Below are 15888 nucleotides of genomic sequence, written 5' to 3' on the forward strand. Positions count from 1 at the left end.
CATAGCACATAAGTCACATTGTCATTCTAGGTTGAAAATAATTTTTAGAATCGAAATCGACTCGCAATTCGCTTAACTGAACAATATCTGGCTCGTTTCTTATTTTTTGGAATTTATTGGTCTCGTCTTTATACGTAATAAGGCTTATAAGTAAATAAATATCGAAAGTTGACTCACTTCTAAAAGAAATTAGGATTTTAAACTATTTTTAATGAAAACAAATCATTTTTCTAAGTCGAAGGGCTTTCGTTTTGCCTAAATCGGATTAACGGTTCAATTATTATTTAATAAATAAGAATAAATCAATTTATTATTCAATATAAATAATTATTTCTAATTATTGAACCCTAAAAATATTTTTAATGTTATAAACCTTGACTGAAAATATTAGTTATGTTTAATGTAGAGGAAGTATAGGAGAATAGAAGATATGGAGAAAAAGTTATATCTCATTTCGTTAGCTAAATGAGCTATTTATAGTAGTTGGTTTACAAGTCTTACTAAGTAAGCTATTCAAATCTTCTTCATTAAGTATTACAAAACTTCGTTGGTGAGTTTTATAAATCTTCCTCGATAAGCTTTACAAGTCTTCCTGATTAAGTTTCTTTCTTAAGAAGCTGTGCAAGTCTTCCTCAGCAAGATTTGGGAGACTTCCTTGATACGCTTTGACAATCACTTTATATTTATTCAAATATTTTAACACTCCCCCTTGATTGTCAAATGCGAGTTATTGCAAAGATTGACTGCCTCGTTAAAACCTTGCAAGGAAAAACCCAGTGGGATAAAAACCTTGACGAAGGATAAAGAGTATAACCTCCCCCTGAATAAAATCTCATATTTTGACATTTTGATGTCACAAACTTTTTAACCTCCGCATACCCATATTATTTCTCAGCTTCTCAACTGTTGATGTAGGTAGTGACTTTGTAAGTATATCCGCCAGATTATCGCATTAGCGAACTTGTTGTACATTAATATCACCATTTTCTTAAAGTTCATGAGTGTAGAAGAATTTTGGCAATATGTGTTTTGTTTGATCCGCTTTAATATATCCTTCCTCAAGTTGTTTGATACAGACCGAGTTATCCTCGAATAAAACTATAGGACTGACTAAAATACTTGATAATCCACATGATTCTCGAATATGTTGAATGACCGACCTTAGCCAAATACATTCTCTGCTTGCTTCATGAATTGCTAGTAACTCTGCGTGGTTTGATGAAGTTGCAGCCATAGTCTGTTTTGTAGTTGATAGGGAATAAAAATAACCGTAATTGCGGAGTTAATATCACAATAATTAGACATGATTTGGTCAAAGGGGAATTCCCAATTAATGAGGCCTAAAACCCTAACTATTTATTAAATTTGTAATTAATAAAGGGGCTAATTAAACAGCCCAATAAATGTGTTCAAATAAATATCTACTTCTACATGAAGTAGCCTCCAAGCCACCGAAATTCAGAAGGAAACTAATTCCTGCTTTCTAGGACTAAAAAGTCCACTTTGAGAAGGGGACTTGCCCATCAAGTCACCCAATTCTATCATAATTCCTAGACTCGCAATGTCTATATAAAGGGTCTTACCCCTTCAACTTCAGCATAACGTTTTGGACAAGAGCTTCATACGTCACAAAGTCGTGAAGGCATCCTACAAGCCACGAGGCCATTACCTGGAACGACGTTTTAGACTTAGTCCTTGAAGGACATGAAAGTCAGTATGTCCTTGGTGAGCTCTCGCAGCCACAGCCCCGAGGGCATGCATCACCAAGAACTACATTTTGGCTTGATCCTAAGCATACGCCGAGGTACGTAGGCATCTTATAAGGGCAAATTCAAGCCACGAAACACAAGCGCAGCCATTAAAGCTTGAAGCTTATCAAACCCTGACATTAAATACCCGCATTAAAGAAATACATGTTTTTTATCCATAACATTTGGCACCGTCTGTGGGAAGAAGACGACAACCATGAAAGCACGAAGAAGCACCGAGAAAGCACCTGCTGAAATACGCAACGTCGCATCCATTGTTGAGATTTCACCACAGTCAAAACTCAATATTCGAGGAAGTTATCTCTTAGGGATGGAGATCCCCATTACCTAACTACTGATCCAAAGAATGGTCTCCAACTCTAGGGGATGAAGAATCAAGGGAAGAGTCCCAAACTATAGATGGTACTCTCACTAGTGAGCATCGGAATTTCAGATGTTAATAATTGTGCTTGCCTCAAGGGTGAATGATCCCCCACCTTACGGGATGTAAAATTTTGAGGAAGAACGCAAGACCAAGTACATGAGGAGTACAAACGTCAGTATTTGTATGGACTAAACCTTATTGAAGGAAGAAGTTACGATTTCTATGATCCCCATATCGAGGATAGTGATCGTTCATATGAAAAGGAGATCACCCCAAGAAGGGTGCAACTGATTGAGGAACCTGTTGTCAAAGGGCATTTTTAGCCCCGAAGATGTGAAAGGATTAATTCTCAAATCATAAAGAAGAGGATTTGTGCTCATGAAGCACACATCCGAAAATCCCAAAATGATCTGAAATCATAAAGCAATCAAGATCTACCAGCCACAACTCAAGTTGTCGCTTCCATCATTGGAGTACCACAACTCTCAATCACAAAATCAAGAATTCGGTCCCATAATTATGGGATTTCTTTTGACCCAAACGCTGATTCAAAGGACCGATACCCCACCTCAAGGATTAGAAAACCAAGGGATGAATCCCCAATTAAATTTCAGATGTTAACAATTATGTTTTCTTCTAGGAGGAAGCTAACCCACCTGATTAGAGTGAACTTCGGTGTCAATCGCATTAGGAGTAGAACTCCGGTATTTGCAAGGGCTGAGCCCTATTCGTAAATGAGTCAGAGATTTCTTTTGTCCCAATATCTAAGACAGTGATCGTCCATAAGGTGACTGAGCCACGAAGGAGACAACCAAACAAATACCCCATTTTCAGAATACGTTCTCAGTCTCGAGAGCACAAAAGGATGATTCCTCAAACCATTGGAAGAAAGAAATTGAGCACATGAGGAGCATATCAACAAGATTTAACAAGTTTAGAGGTGCATTATGCAAAAACCGGATCTTAACCCGAAGGGACGATTTAAGATCCCCAAGTTCAGAAGATAAAATCCTTAAGTTTAAGGGTCGAATCCCCAATTTCAGATTGTAGTTGAGACCTTAAATCTACCAATGTTCTCCTTTCCCAAACCATGGATGATCTGAGATATGGATTTAAAGATTATGACCAAGGAAGAAGAATTCAACATCAACTTTACAAAGGTTGTACACCCCCTTATGTTCAAGGATTGAAACCCATCAATGACCAAGTTTGCGATTATTTCAGTCCCTGTACAGAGGATGATGAAATCTGAAGTGATAAGGATGCCACTCCAAGAAGGCGACGTCCATGAAGTGACCGACCAAAGAAAGATGTCCCAAGCCTCGAAGGCCTCAAGGACTGAAAGCTTAGGATGATGAAGATCAGATTTTCGTCTCGTCAAACTCGTGATTTAATGGAGGAAAAGAAACCTGAAAAGGGAATAACAAACCCCGAGGGTTGATTCCCCGGTATAGTTGGTTTAAACGACCTTCCATGAAAAAGGAAGACGGATATTCTAAGGGTTGATCCCAAAGATTTAATGCCCCTTTAAGGCCTGAATAATCCAACATATCTCTTTACGAAAGAAACTACAAATACATATATTTCAAGGAAGCTGAAGGTACCCCAATCTAGACGTATGATGGATTCAGTAATCCGCATGACCATGTATGAATGTTTTCAAACTCTCTACTAGAACAGCCGATGCACGATTTTATAAAGTGCGTGACATTTTATTAAACCTCGGGGGCATGACTCGATTATGGTGCAAAAGTCCAAGAGCCACACTGCATCCCCAAGAACATGAAACGAGGAAAAAAGAATCCTTGTATGACCTAGACCGATTCAAAGAAAACCCATGATCAACATATACTTGAGTAATAGGATGTCAGTGATAGTGCAACAAGGAGCCTGGGATGTTAACTTTAAGTTATCGTTGGCCTAAACCAATATGAAAAACAGATATAGGTTGCAACATCGGGGAGGTGAAAATAAATAACATGGAGAAGAATTTGACCCCTGATAGGAGGTGAGTAAGATTACGACTAGAAGCCAAAGGAGGATCAAGAGTGTGATAATAAGAATAAGTATCCCTGATGGAGACCTTGATTCTCCCTCAAGAAAGAATAATAAAGAACCGAAATTAACCAAGTGTGCACATTTTAATACTCCAAGAAGCCACATGTTGATGAAAATTAAAAAAGATGAAGACTATTGATGGTCGATGCCACTACGCACCAACCCTGAAAAGAGGAACAAGAATTTATATCTGAGATTTCATATAGAGGACATCGACGATTGCCGTTAGCTAAGGAATACAATTAAGTTGTAAATCCGAGGAGGGATACTAAAGAGGTTCACCAAAATGGTGGAGAAATAATAGAATGAAAGATTATGAAGAATAAGAGGGGAGATCAAGATACTCCAGGAAAATAAGCAGCCCCGAGGGCCGATTGCCAATATGATCTTTAGAAGACTAATAATCGCTGGGACTTCAAGAAAATCAATGAAATCTTGCGCCCGAAAGGTAGTACACCAGAAGGAGCGATAATGGAAATTTCCAATAATTTTGATGATTCTGATTCGAAAGGGTTGAAATTCTCCCATGAAGACCCGATGATCATCACACTATTATATAAAACTGTGAAAGATGTTTGGAAAATGGAAATCGCTAATTACCAACTTGCCTTTTATGATATGTTGCCACGATTAAAGGCCTGATTGAGTGGGGGCAGGTCCTCGCAAAAGAAGACATGGAATTCCAAAAGTTCGACGACCAATGAGATAATTTAATAGCAGATATGATTCTTATCCACTTGTAACCAGAGTACATTGAGGAAAACGAAGAGGAATTCTGGCCCTAGGCAGGCGAGAAACCACAAAACAGTAAGCTGATTATAAGGATGACATTTCTAAGGTACCACTCCTCATTAACTTTGTAATATTATGTATCTTTTTGCTGCTTTTATTTTGAGAAACCAGATGCCACCTACCAAAGGTTAGGAAGTAAAAAATTTTGAGCATCTCTATTGAAAGACCATGAGAGTCTATGGTATAATGAAATTAAGAGCCTAGACAAGGTAGAATATATGAAACACGCCCAAGAGGAATTTGAAGTGCGGAAAACCGGAACATTAGAAGAAGTACTAAATTTATACATGGAAAACTCAATTGTGTAATTGAGACTTGCCCCTATAAGAAAAGACATAGAGATTCAGCAATCCATATGTTGGGAAATTGAAAAATTATGTGAATAACTTTAGTATTGAGAAGTTCGCGTTAGTCATGACCACTACATGAGGAAGTTAAACTATATTTCCAAATGTGCAAAACTAGCCCACGGGGGCACAATGCACAGCCTTGAGGCTGGTGGAAGGTGGTTTAAGTGGATAATCGCGCCTGACAAATTTAGTATAACCATATACATTATTTAAGGTTCAAGATTTGACCGACTTCATGGTTAAATGTCCTATTGACAACCAATAAGTCGGGGGACAGGATGAGATACCCTATGAGGGCAAGGAAACATGCAGGACAAGATAAAGATATCATATTGAAGTACCATTTGGTTCTCTATTTTAATGGAACATTCAAAATAAAAGTAAGTGTTGCAAATTCATGACGGATTAATGACATAGTTAACCTCGACATCGGATCTCTCAATAACGAATGACGGAGTTGAAAATAAGGCCTCGATGGTCAGACTTGGTTTAGCTCGAACCTTGAGGGTTGAAAACCTCAAAGTCTATGGAGACTCGGTGTTGGTGATTTCTCAAGTAAATAGGGAATTCAAAACAAAATATGAAAGAGGCAGGCGAAGCCGTGAATAAATTCAATGGATGTTACGTAAAGTTACATCCTAGTGGAGGAAATCATGAAGGATAATGTCCTATTTGAGTTTGCATATTCAATGATAGAGATTTATAAATTTCGGAACCTGAAGCATGGATTCCAAGTTGATACCAACAATATGTGTGAAAAATTGTTGGATTAATTTGATGAAGGTTTACCTAGAAACTAGTGATTTCCCAATGCATATGAGGCATGAAAGCCATTGGAAAAGCACCTAGGTACGCTCTGGTTAAGAGGTGTTACGTAAGAAATTCTTTGTGATTCCATACTCGGAATACCTAGGACCCTAGAAACGGAACTAACCTTGAAAGAAATTCATCCATGAGCAGCACCCGGGAGGGCAAGGCTGACACCAGAAAAAAAAAGTAGCAGGAAGAATTCAGCTCGAAAGGAGATTGAATCCTGACCAAAAAACGGTTCAACCAGGCTGTCTAAATTAAAGATAAGTCGACCAGAAGGCTGGAGTTTTAGAATCAATAGATTCGTTAACAAGATATGAGAGACTTGTGAAGTCATGACTGAATTTGATGAATTCTACATCCTGAGGAAGGAAGGCATGAGGGCCGTGTGACTCAAGAGATGCAGAATTATACGGGAAGTTTTTACTTCTAAGTCTCAAAGACCCAAAAAATAATACAAAGCTGATAGCACCGATATGTGCGAGGACTCATTGCCTAGAAGTCTCGATTCAAACTAGTCGGTGACCCAACGATGCCATGGAAGCATAAAAAATGCTGGAAAAAGCTTTGAAGCTTAATCCAATTGCAAGGACTTTATATAAGAAGTAGTTCATGATTCCTGACCTGAAATGCTCGAGAACCCAAAAATGTAGTTGGTATTAAAGGAATACGTGAGAAGAAACGTGGGTTATGTCCGGGGTACAGGGCCGACACTCAAAAATTACTTGTTGGAATTCTATTGGCTAAAGATGACGGTTGATGCCAAATATTACGAGAAGAAAGTATACTTGATGTCGGAAGCACACACATGTTGTTAGGAAATCTTATAAGATATTTATATTAACCAATTCCCATGTCTCGTTTACAATGTATAAGATTGATACTCTTGATACAGTCCTATAGCCAGTTACTGAAGGTAGATCCTGACACAAAGAGGATTGAGGCTAAAACCCTTGGTTGTAGAACCAGCATCCAAGTGACCCAATTTCCGTAGAAAAGTGCGATATTAAGGTATGAACTCTCACGAATCCTAGTGATGGGTGATAGAAGACAGTACAACATCAATGATGTGAGAAGAGAGATAGTAAATCCTGCTCCACAAGAAGTCGAGTAATCCTTGATGGACTGAAAGACGGACGAATACTCAAGAAATGACTAGGTAGACATGCCACTTGCAAAGAAATGATAGGAGTTATTCCATTCTTACTGGCTGATAAAGCTGAGGTTGTGATGCCATTATGAATCACTCAAACAACTCCAAAGGTTAAGGTCTTTAAGCCCGGGGAGAACGAGGAAGACAGGACACATACTTTAGATTTGATGAAGCCAATACCGAGATTGTTGAGCATCTGAAACAAGTTTTAAGGCATCCTGAGTTGGGCAGAAAGGAAAGGCAATATCTATTTTCGAAGAGTCATCCTAAACATGAACATATTTGGGACAAGGATCCCACAAACTTGGAAGCACTTTGAGAAAATAAGGTACTCAGATTTGACATACCTTAAACCTCGAGGTTTAGTATGATTGAGAATATAAGTAGGACAACTAACCTGGTCGGACTAAGTAGAAATAAGGCTCGTAGAGATCACGTTAATTAAAAGCTCGTATAGGCCACTTTCCGTCAAAATTGAGGGATCAAGGAACATAAAAAAAAATATGAAGATGCCATCATGAGTTAGAGCTCGTAATAAGCTTCGTTTCGGTATATTATATGCTCAAACCAGAGCAAAGAGCGAAAAGTTATGGCCATTAAAAGGCTGGTAACCCGTAATTCAGAGTTCCTGGTCTAAAATAGGTAGATTCCTGGTATACGAGGTCAGGAATCCTGGTCGAAAATCAGTTCGACCAGAGTGCTAAAATCACCCATAATCCGATGAGAGTCCTTGTTGGAAGGGGCTGCATCCTGGTCGAAAATAAATCCGACCAGAGCGACAAAATCACCCATAATCCGACGAGACTCCTGGTCGAATTCGACCAGAATGCATCCTTGTCGAAATTCTACCAAGAATTCACGTCAAAACGGTACGAATTCCTGATCTGAAAAAAGAAAAAAAAGAAAAAAGAGGAAAGAAAAGAAAAAAAAAAGAGGAAAAAAAAAGAAAGAAAAAAAAAGAAAAAAAAAGGAAAGAAAAAAAGAAGAGAAAAAAAAGAAAAGAAAAAAAAGAAAAGAAAAAAAAAAGAGGAAAGAAAAAGAAAAAAAGAAAAAGAAAAAAAAGAAAAAGAATATATAAAAGCACATATATCCTGGTCGAATTTCAATCGACCCGGAGGGAGTAAATGGCCAGAGTTCGACCAGAGCTCTGGTCGAGTGGGGGAAAAGTGGCAAATTGCCATTTAGTACCTGAAACTTGCACGATGGCTCCTGCAGATTAAAAGTTGACAGATTTAATTATGAAAAATAATCGAAGGTACGGAAAAATTCCAAAAATATTAGGAAAAATACCCAAGGGTGCGGAATAATTCCTAAAATATTAGGAAAAATAGGAAAAAAATACCTAGAGGTGTGGAAAAATTCCTAAAATATTAGGAAAAAAATTATAAAAAATACCTGGAGGTACGGAAAAATTCCTAAAATATTAGGAAAAATACACAGGGGTGCGGAATAATTCACAAAATATTAGGAAAAATATGAAAAATACCCGGAGGTACGGAAAATTTCCTAAAATATTAGGAAAAATACCCAGAGGTGCGGAATCATTCCTAAAATATTAGGAAAAATAGGAAAAAAATACCACGAGGTGCGGAAAAAATCCTAAAATATTAGGAAAAAAATTACAAAAAATACCCGGAGGTACGGAAAAATTCCTAAAATATTAGGAAAAATACCTAGAGGTGCGGAATAATTCTTAAAATATTAGGAAAAATATGAAAAATATCCGGAGGTACGAAAAAATTCCTAAAATATTTGGAAAAATATGAAAAATACCCGGAGGTACGGAAAAATTCCTAAAATATTAGGAAAAATACCCAGAGGTGCGGAACAATTCCTAAAATATTAGGAAAAATTATGAAAAATACCCGGAGGTAGAGAAAAATTGCTAAAATATTAGGAAAAATTATGAAAAATACCCGGAGGTACGGAAAAAATTCCTAAAAATTTAGAGAAAATATCTACGAGTACGGAAAACTTTCTGAAAATTTAAATACATGTGAGTACGAGATAATCCCAAAAAATTAAGGGAAGATACTAGAAAATTCCTAAAATTAGGAATAAGGTAAGAAAACGAGTATGGAAAATTATGAAAATTCCAGAAAATATCATGAAGTCTCGGATAAGATAAATCATTGTAAAAGTGTAGGTCGCTCCACACTTTATGCTAAAAACGATAACCCGGATATGGTAAGAGATAACCTAACTTCTACGAAACATCGAGTGTGTTTCCCAAAAGTTGGGGGCAAATGATTAGGAATAAAAATAACATTAATTATGGATTTAATATCGCATTAATTAGACATGATTTGATCAAAGGGGAATGCCCAATTAATGAGGCCTAAAACCCTAACTATTTATGAAATTCGTAATTAATAAAGGGGCTAATTAAATAGCCCAATAAATGTGTTCAAATAAATAACTACTTCTACAAGAAGTAGCCTCCAAGCAACCCAAATTCAGAAGGAAACTAATTCCTGCTTTCTAGGACTCCAAAGTCCAGTTTGAGAAGGGGACTTGCCCATCAAGTCACCCAATTCTATCATAATTCCTAGACTCTCACCGTCTATATAAAGGGTCTTACCCCTTCAACATCAGCAGAACGTTTTGGACAAGAGCTCCATACGTCACAAAGTCGTGAAGGCATCCTACAAGCCACGAGACCATTACCTGGAATGACGTTTTAGACTTATTCCTTGAAGGACATGAAAGTCACTACGTCCTTGGTGAGCTCTCGCTGCCATAGCCCCGAGGGCATGCATCACCAAGAACTACATTTTGGCTTGATCCTAGGCATACGCCGAGGTACGTAGGCATCTTGTAAGGATAGATTCAAGCCACGAAACACAAGCACAACCATTAAAGCTCAAAGCTTATCAAACCCTGACATTAAATACCCGCATTAAAGAAATACATGTTTTTTATTCATACCAGTAGTCTTCCTAGAGATAGCAGTATCACAATATGTAAATAGGTAACCTGTTTGTGATCGCCCAAAGTGAGGATCTGACATGTATCTAGCATCTGCATATCCAACTAGCCGTGATCTTATATTGTTTGGGAAGAATAGTCCAAGATCGATTGTCCCTCGAAGATATCAGAATATATGTTTGATTCCATCCCAATTCCTTTTAGTAGGGTCAGAACTAAATCTTTCCAACAGGTTCACTGCAAGAACAATATTAGGTCATGTGTTGTTTGTAAGATACATGATAGCGCCAATTGCACTGAGATATGGAACTTCAGGTCCAAGAGCCTCTTCATCTTGTTTTCTAGGACGGAAAGAATCCTTTTCAACCTCCAGTGATCGAACAACCATAGATGTGGTTAGTGGATGAACTTTGTTCATGTAGAACCGATCAAGAATCTTTTCAATGTAGTTTGATTGATGAACAAATATTCCTGAAGATAAGTGCTCCACCTGTATACCTAAACAAAATCTTGCCCTTCCAAGATCTTTCATTTCAAACTCATTTTTCAAATAGTTAGCAACATTAGTAATATCTTCAGTAGTACCAATAATATTCAAATCATCTACATATACAATAATAATAACAAAACTAGTTGATGATCGCTTAATGAAAATGCAAGGACACACTTTATTATTAACATATCAATTATTCAATAAGTATTCACTAAGCCTGTTGTACCACATACGACCAGATTGTTTCAAACCATACAATGATCGTTGTAATTTAACAGAATATAAATGTCGAGGCTTAGTGTCCTCAATTTTTAATCCTTCGGGAATTTTCATATAAATATTACTATCAAGTGATCCATATAGGTATGCTATCACAACGTCCATCAAACGTGTTTCCAGTTTTTCCATACAAGCCATACCTAGTAGAAAATGAAAAGTAACTCCATCCATTACAGGAGAGTATCTTTCCTGGTAATCAAAACCAGGACTTTGAGAGAATCCCTGGGCTACAAGCCGGGCTTTATATCTTATAATTCCATTCTTCTTATTTAATTTTCGTACAAATACCCATCTATTCCTGACGGGGTCTACACCTGCTGGTGTTTGTACTGTAGGTCCAAATACATTTCTCTTGCACAAGGATTGCAATTCTTCTTGAGTGGCAATTTTCCATTTTGGCCAATCATCTCGGTGTCGACACTCTTCCACACTTTGTGGTTCAGGATATGAGTTCATAATAATATAAGATGCCACAGAAAAAGCATATACATCATCAACCTCAATTCTCCCACTATCCAGTAATTTCGTGTTATGAACATAATTCATTGAGGTCTCATAGTTTTCAGGTACCTTTGCTTCTGTGGAAGCATTTGCCACTTCTGGGGCATGTGTCACTTATGGGGAAAAATTATCTTCTGGAGGTAATCCCACGTATGGGAGTTTTGTTACAGCCACTTCAGGGGCTTGAACCTCTTTAGGAGGCAATACCACTTCTGGGGTATTTTCTGAAACTTTTGCCACTTCTGGGGCAATTCCAATCAATTTCCGTTTTCATGGTACAATATCTTTTGCACCAATAGGTCTACCACGCTTTTTGTGTGGCTTTGAATCACCAATCAATTCCGCTAAAATTGATTTATTGCCAGGGTTTTAAATCCTGGCCAGAGCATTAATAATAGGTATATATGATTTCAAAATATTTCTAGAATCATTAAATGCATCTGGCATTTGATTAGCAATATTTTGCATATGTATAATTCTTTGAACCTCAGATTCACATTACTTAGTACGCAGATCAATAACATTTAATCCTGAGGCATTCCATGATATTTTTTAATTTAATTTATGCAAAATTTTATCTCCCCCTAAAGTAGGGAACATAGATTCATCAAAACGACAATCAGCATACCGAGCAGTAAAAACATCACCAGTTAATAGTTCCGGATTCCTTATAATAGACGGAGAATCAAAACCAACATATATACCAATTCTTCTTTGAGGTCCCATTTTACTTCTTTGTGGTGGTGATATAGGAACTTACACAGCACAACCAAATACTTTTAAATGAGATATATTAGGTACTTGACCAATAACCAATTCTTGAGGGGATTGCTTATGGTAAGGAGAAGGCCTAATTCTAATTATATTTATAGCATGAAGTATTGCATGACCCCAAAAAGATATAGGTAACTTTGATCTTAGGAGTAAGGGACGGGCAATAAGTTGAAGTCTTTTAATTAAGGATTCTTCTAAACCATTTTGTGTCATAAGCTACTGGGTGTTCGACTGAGATTTTTACTGACATACAGTAATCATTAAAAGTTGCAGATGTAAATTCAGCAGCATTATCTAGTCGGATTGATTTAATGGGATGGTCAAGAAATTGAGCTCGGAGTTTAAATATTTGGGCAAGTAATTTGGCAAAGGCTGTATTTTGGGTTGTAAGTAGACATACATGAGACCATCGAGTTGACGCATCAATTAAAACCATAAAGTACCTAAATGGGCCAGAAGATGGATGAATAGGACCAAAAATGTCACCTTGAATTCTTTCTAAGAATTTCGGGGACTCAGTTTGAAGCTTAACTAGGGATGGTCGGACAATCAGTTTTCCTAAGGAACATGTTGAACAATGAAGTTCATCTTAAGATATTATCTTTTGAGTTTTAAGAGGATGTCCCACAGAATTTTCAACGATACGATGCATCATAGATACTCCTGGATGACCGAGTCTTTCACGCTAAAGGAAAAGTAGTTTAAGGTTTATGACTTTGGGGTTGTTGACACTATAAGATTCAAGAACTCATATACTCGTAACATATAATCCTGAAGAAACCGAATGGAGTTTTCTAAGACCCTTTTATCGTCAACCATGTTTGAGGTGATGAGAAGGTATTCTTTTTCATTCTCATTAGTAGTTTCAACGTGAAACCCATTAAGACAGATATCTTTAAAACTCAGTAGGTTTCTAGTTGACTTGCTAGAGTATAGAGTCTCTTGTATGTGTATGTGTGTCTTATTTGGTAGAAGAAAATTAGCTTTCCCAAAACCTTTTATTATATTTGATGTACCTGATACCGTCCAAAAATGTGAGTTGGTTTTAGTCAACTGTGAAAAGTATTTCTGACTCTGTAAAATAGTGTGTGGTTGCACAGTCAACAATGCATATATCTTCTGTCTCTATACATATAAAAATGAAAAACATCTTTATTAAAAACACACTGAGTACATAGAACAACAACATGAAGCAAGTACATAAAATGAGTACATAATGGAAATAAGTAAAACACAAAGAAAATAAGTAAAGCAAGACAATACATATGAAGTCTAGTTGTCTAAACCATAATAAAGATTAACACTAGTGTCTATTTCATTTGAGGCCTTATTGACTGGTTCAGTAACTAGATTGTAACGAAGTTGGTTTCTACTCTCTTTCCATTATTCCTTTTGGATGACTCGTAGAGATCAACAAGATGTTTGGGTGTGCGACAAGTACCTTTCTAGGGCCCCTTAAATCCGCACATATGACAGATGCCTCGGTTGTCTCCTTCTTGGGGTGCCTTTTTTTTATTTCGCACTTCACGTTGCCGTTTCTGGCGGCCAGAGTTGTAACCATCATGTTGCCACTTCAGGTGGCCATTATGGTATTGATTGCGAAACCGACCACGGAAATTTCCACGTCCACGGTTTCGTCCATAACCCCATCCTCCTCTATGCCCTTTCCCATGTTCATTCTTCAGGAATGACATATTATGTAGTTTAGGTAACTGGGCAGAGCCTGTGGGACGTATCTGATAATTTTTCAGTAGCAACTCATTATTCTTTTCAGCCACAAGAAGGAGAGATATCAGCTCGCCATATTTCTGAAAATTCCGCTCCCTATATTGTTGAGCCAGGATCATAGTTTTGGGGTGAAAGATTGAGAGGGTATTTTAAATCATTTCATCATCAGTAATATTTTCACCACATAAAATTAATTTTGAGCTTATCTTGAAAAGAGCAGAATTATTTTCAGCTACAGATTTGAAATCCTGTAACCTTAAATTAATCCGGTCATATCGGGCAGATGACAAGTGAACAAGTTTCTGGTGATCAAATCTATCCTTGAGATTATTCCAAAGGGTGAATGGATTTTTGATAGTGAGGTATTCAGATTTTAGATCTTCGTGGATGTGATGCCTGAGAAAGATAATTGCTTTTATATTTTGTTCAACAATTGGGATTTTTTTTGGGTCAATAGTATCTTCTAGGCCATTAGCACTAAGGTCTAATTCCCCATCAAGGACCCATGACAAATAATTATTCCCCGAAATATCCAAGGCAACGAACTCTAATTTTGCAAGATTCGCCATTCTGAATTTAAAAGACGACACAATAATATAACATATTGGTGAATGAATAATTAATCATGTGTCACATAATAAAATTTATAATATAAACAATAAATATTATAATCATGCAACATGAATCTTTAACTTCAACAACAATATAAATAAATTCAAAAGCTATAATAATAACTTTATACAAAAGTTACGACGGCATAGCCGGACAGAAAACTTTTGATTATTACTTGATGGCAGCGCCATCTTTATAGTAGTATTACTTGACGGCAAAGCCATCTTTATTGTATTATTTGACGGCATAGCCATCTTTATAGATTTCAATTAGTAACATAAATAAATATGTAACAGTAATTAGAATAAAATGAGTAAAATAAATTGTAACTCTTTTATGAAATTGTTTTAGTTGTGATAGGGATAAATAAATCCTGATTGTGTAATTAAATATTACATTAATTATGAATAATTTGGGCTGCTAGGCCCAATAAGAAGATGTATGACATTCAGGCCAAAAAGGTTAACACATTGATCAGGCCTGATGGACCAGATCAGGCCTGATGGACCGGATCAGGCCTGATGGAACAAAGGGCCAAAAACCCTGAATATTAATTAATTTCGTAATTAATTAATAAGGGAAAAATCAGCTATTGAGAAGAGTCCCGATAAGGACATGAATCCTTGCAGATTAGCCTCAAAGGGACCTAGAAGGATAAGGAATCAGTTTCCTACTATTTAGGACTCCAAAGTCCATTCTAATTCTGAGACTTGGCTACCAAGTCTCCTATACCAAGTCCAATTTAAGGACCACCAACATCTATATAAGGGGTATCACCCCACAAATCAGAACTACATTTTTTGGCTTGATTCTCTAATTCACAGAGATACGTAGGCATCTCGTAAAGGAAGAATTAAGCTACGAAACACGAGAGCAGCCATTAAAGACCTTGAGCTCCCGAACCTTAGCATTAAATACAGCAAATAATAACCTAAGTTTTTTATCCAAAACATTTGGCGCCGTTTGTAGGAAAGCACAACGATAACCATGGCGAGAACACGGAGAACAGGTAGAGCCCTTGGAGGAGGAACACCAACGGGGACAACCCAAGTGATTTCTTCAACTGTGGAGTTGCCTCCCCACTCAACTTATGCAACCACACAAGGAGAAGCCCAGATAGGGGCAACTGAACCTCAGCCACAAGGGACGATCCCCTCGGCTACTCAAGGTACGAATCCTCAAGTTCAACAAGTACATGCACCTGTGAATTCTCGACCCGTCGGGTACGAATATTCAACTGTTGTTACTACTAACCCCCCTTATGGGATGCCCCTTTA

General features: G+C 37.2%; 1 protein-coding gene across 1 annotated transcript; it reads right to left on the reverse strand.

The window, feature by feature from the left end:
- Positions 1-14148: 14148 nt before the first annotated feature.
- Positions 14149-14568, reverse strand: LOC141660454 (uncharacterized). The gene has a single exon (XM_074467440.1). It carries the CDS (start codon positions 14566-14568, stop codon positions 14149-14151), a length of 420 nt encoding a protein of 139 aa, XP_074323541.1.
- Between the last annotated feature and the right edge of the window lie 1320 nt (positions 14569-15888).

This window comes from Apium graveolens, chromosome 5 (genome assembly GCF_009905375.1).
Source record: "Apium graveolens cultivar Ventura chromosome 5, ASM990537v1, whole genome shotgun sequence".
Classification (NCBI taxonomy): Eukaryota; Viridiplantae; Streptophyta; class Magnoliopsida; order Apiales; family Apiaceae; genus Apium; species Apium graveolens.

Bases quoted from the DNA above. Each gene is read 5' to 3' on its own strand.
- LOC141660454 (XM_074467440.1), bottom strand. From the start codon at position 14,568: ATGGCGAATCTTGCAAAATTAGAGTTCGTTGCCTTGGATATTTCGGGG.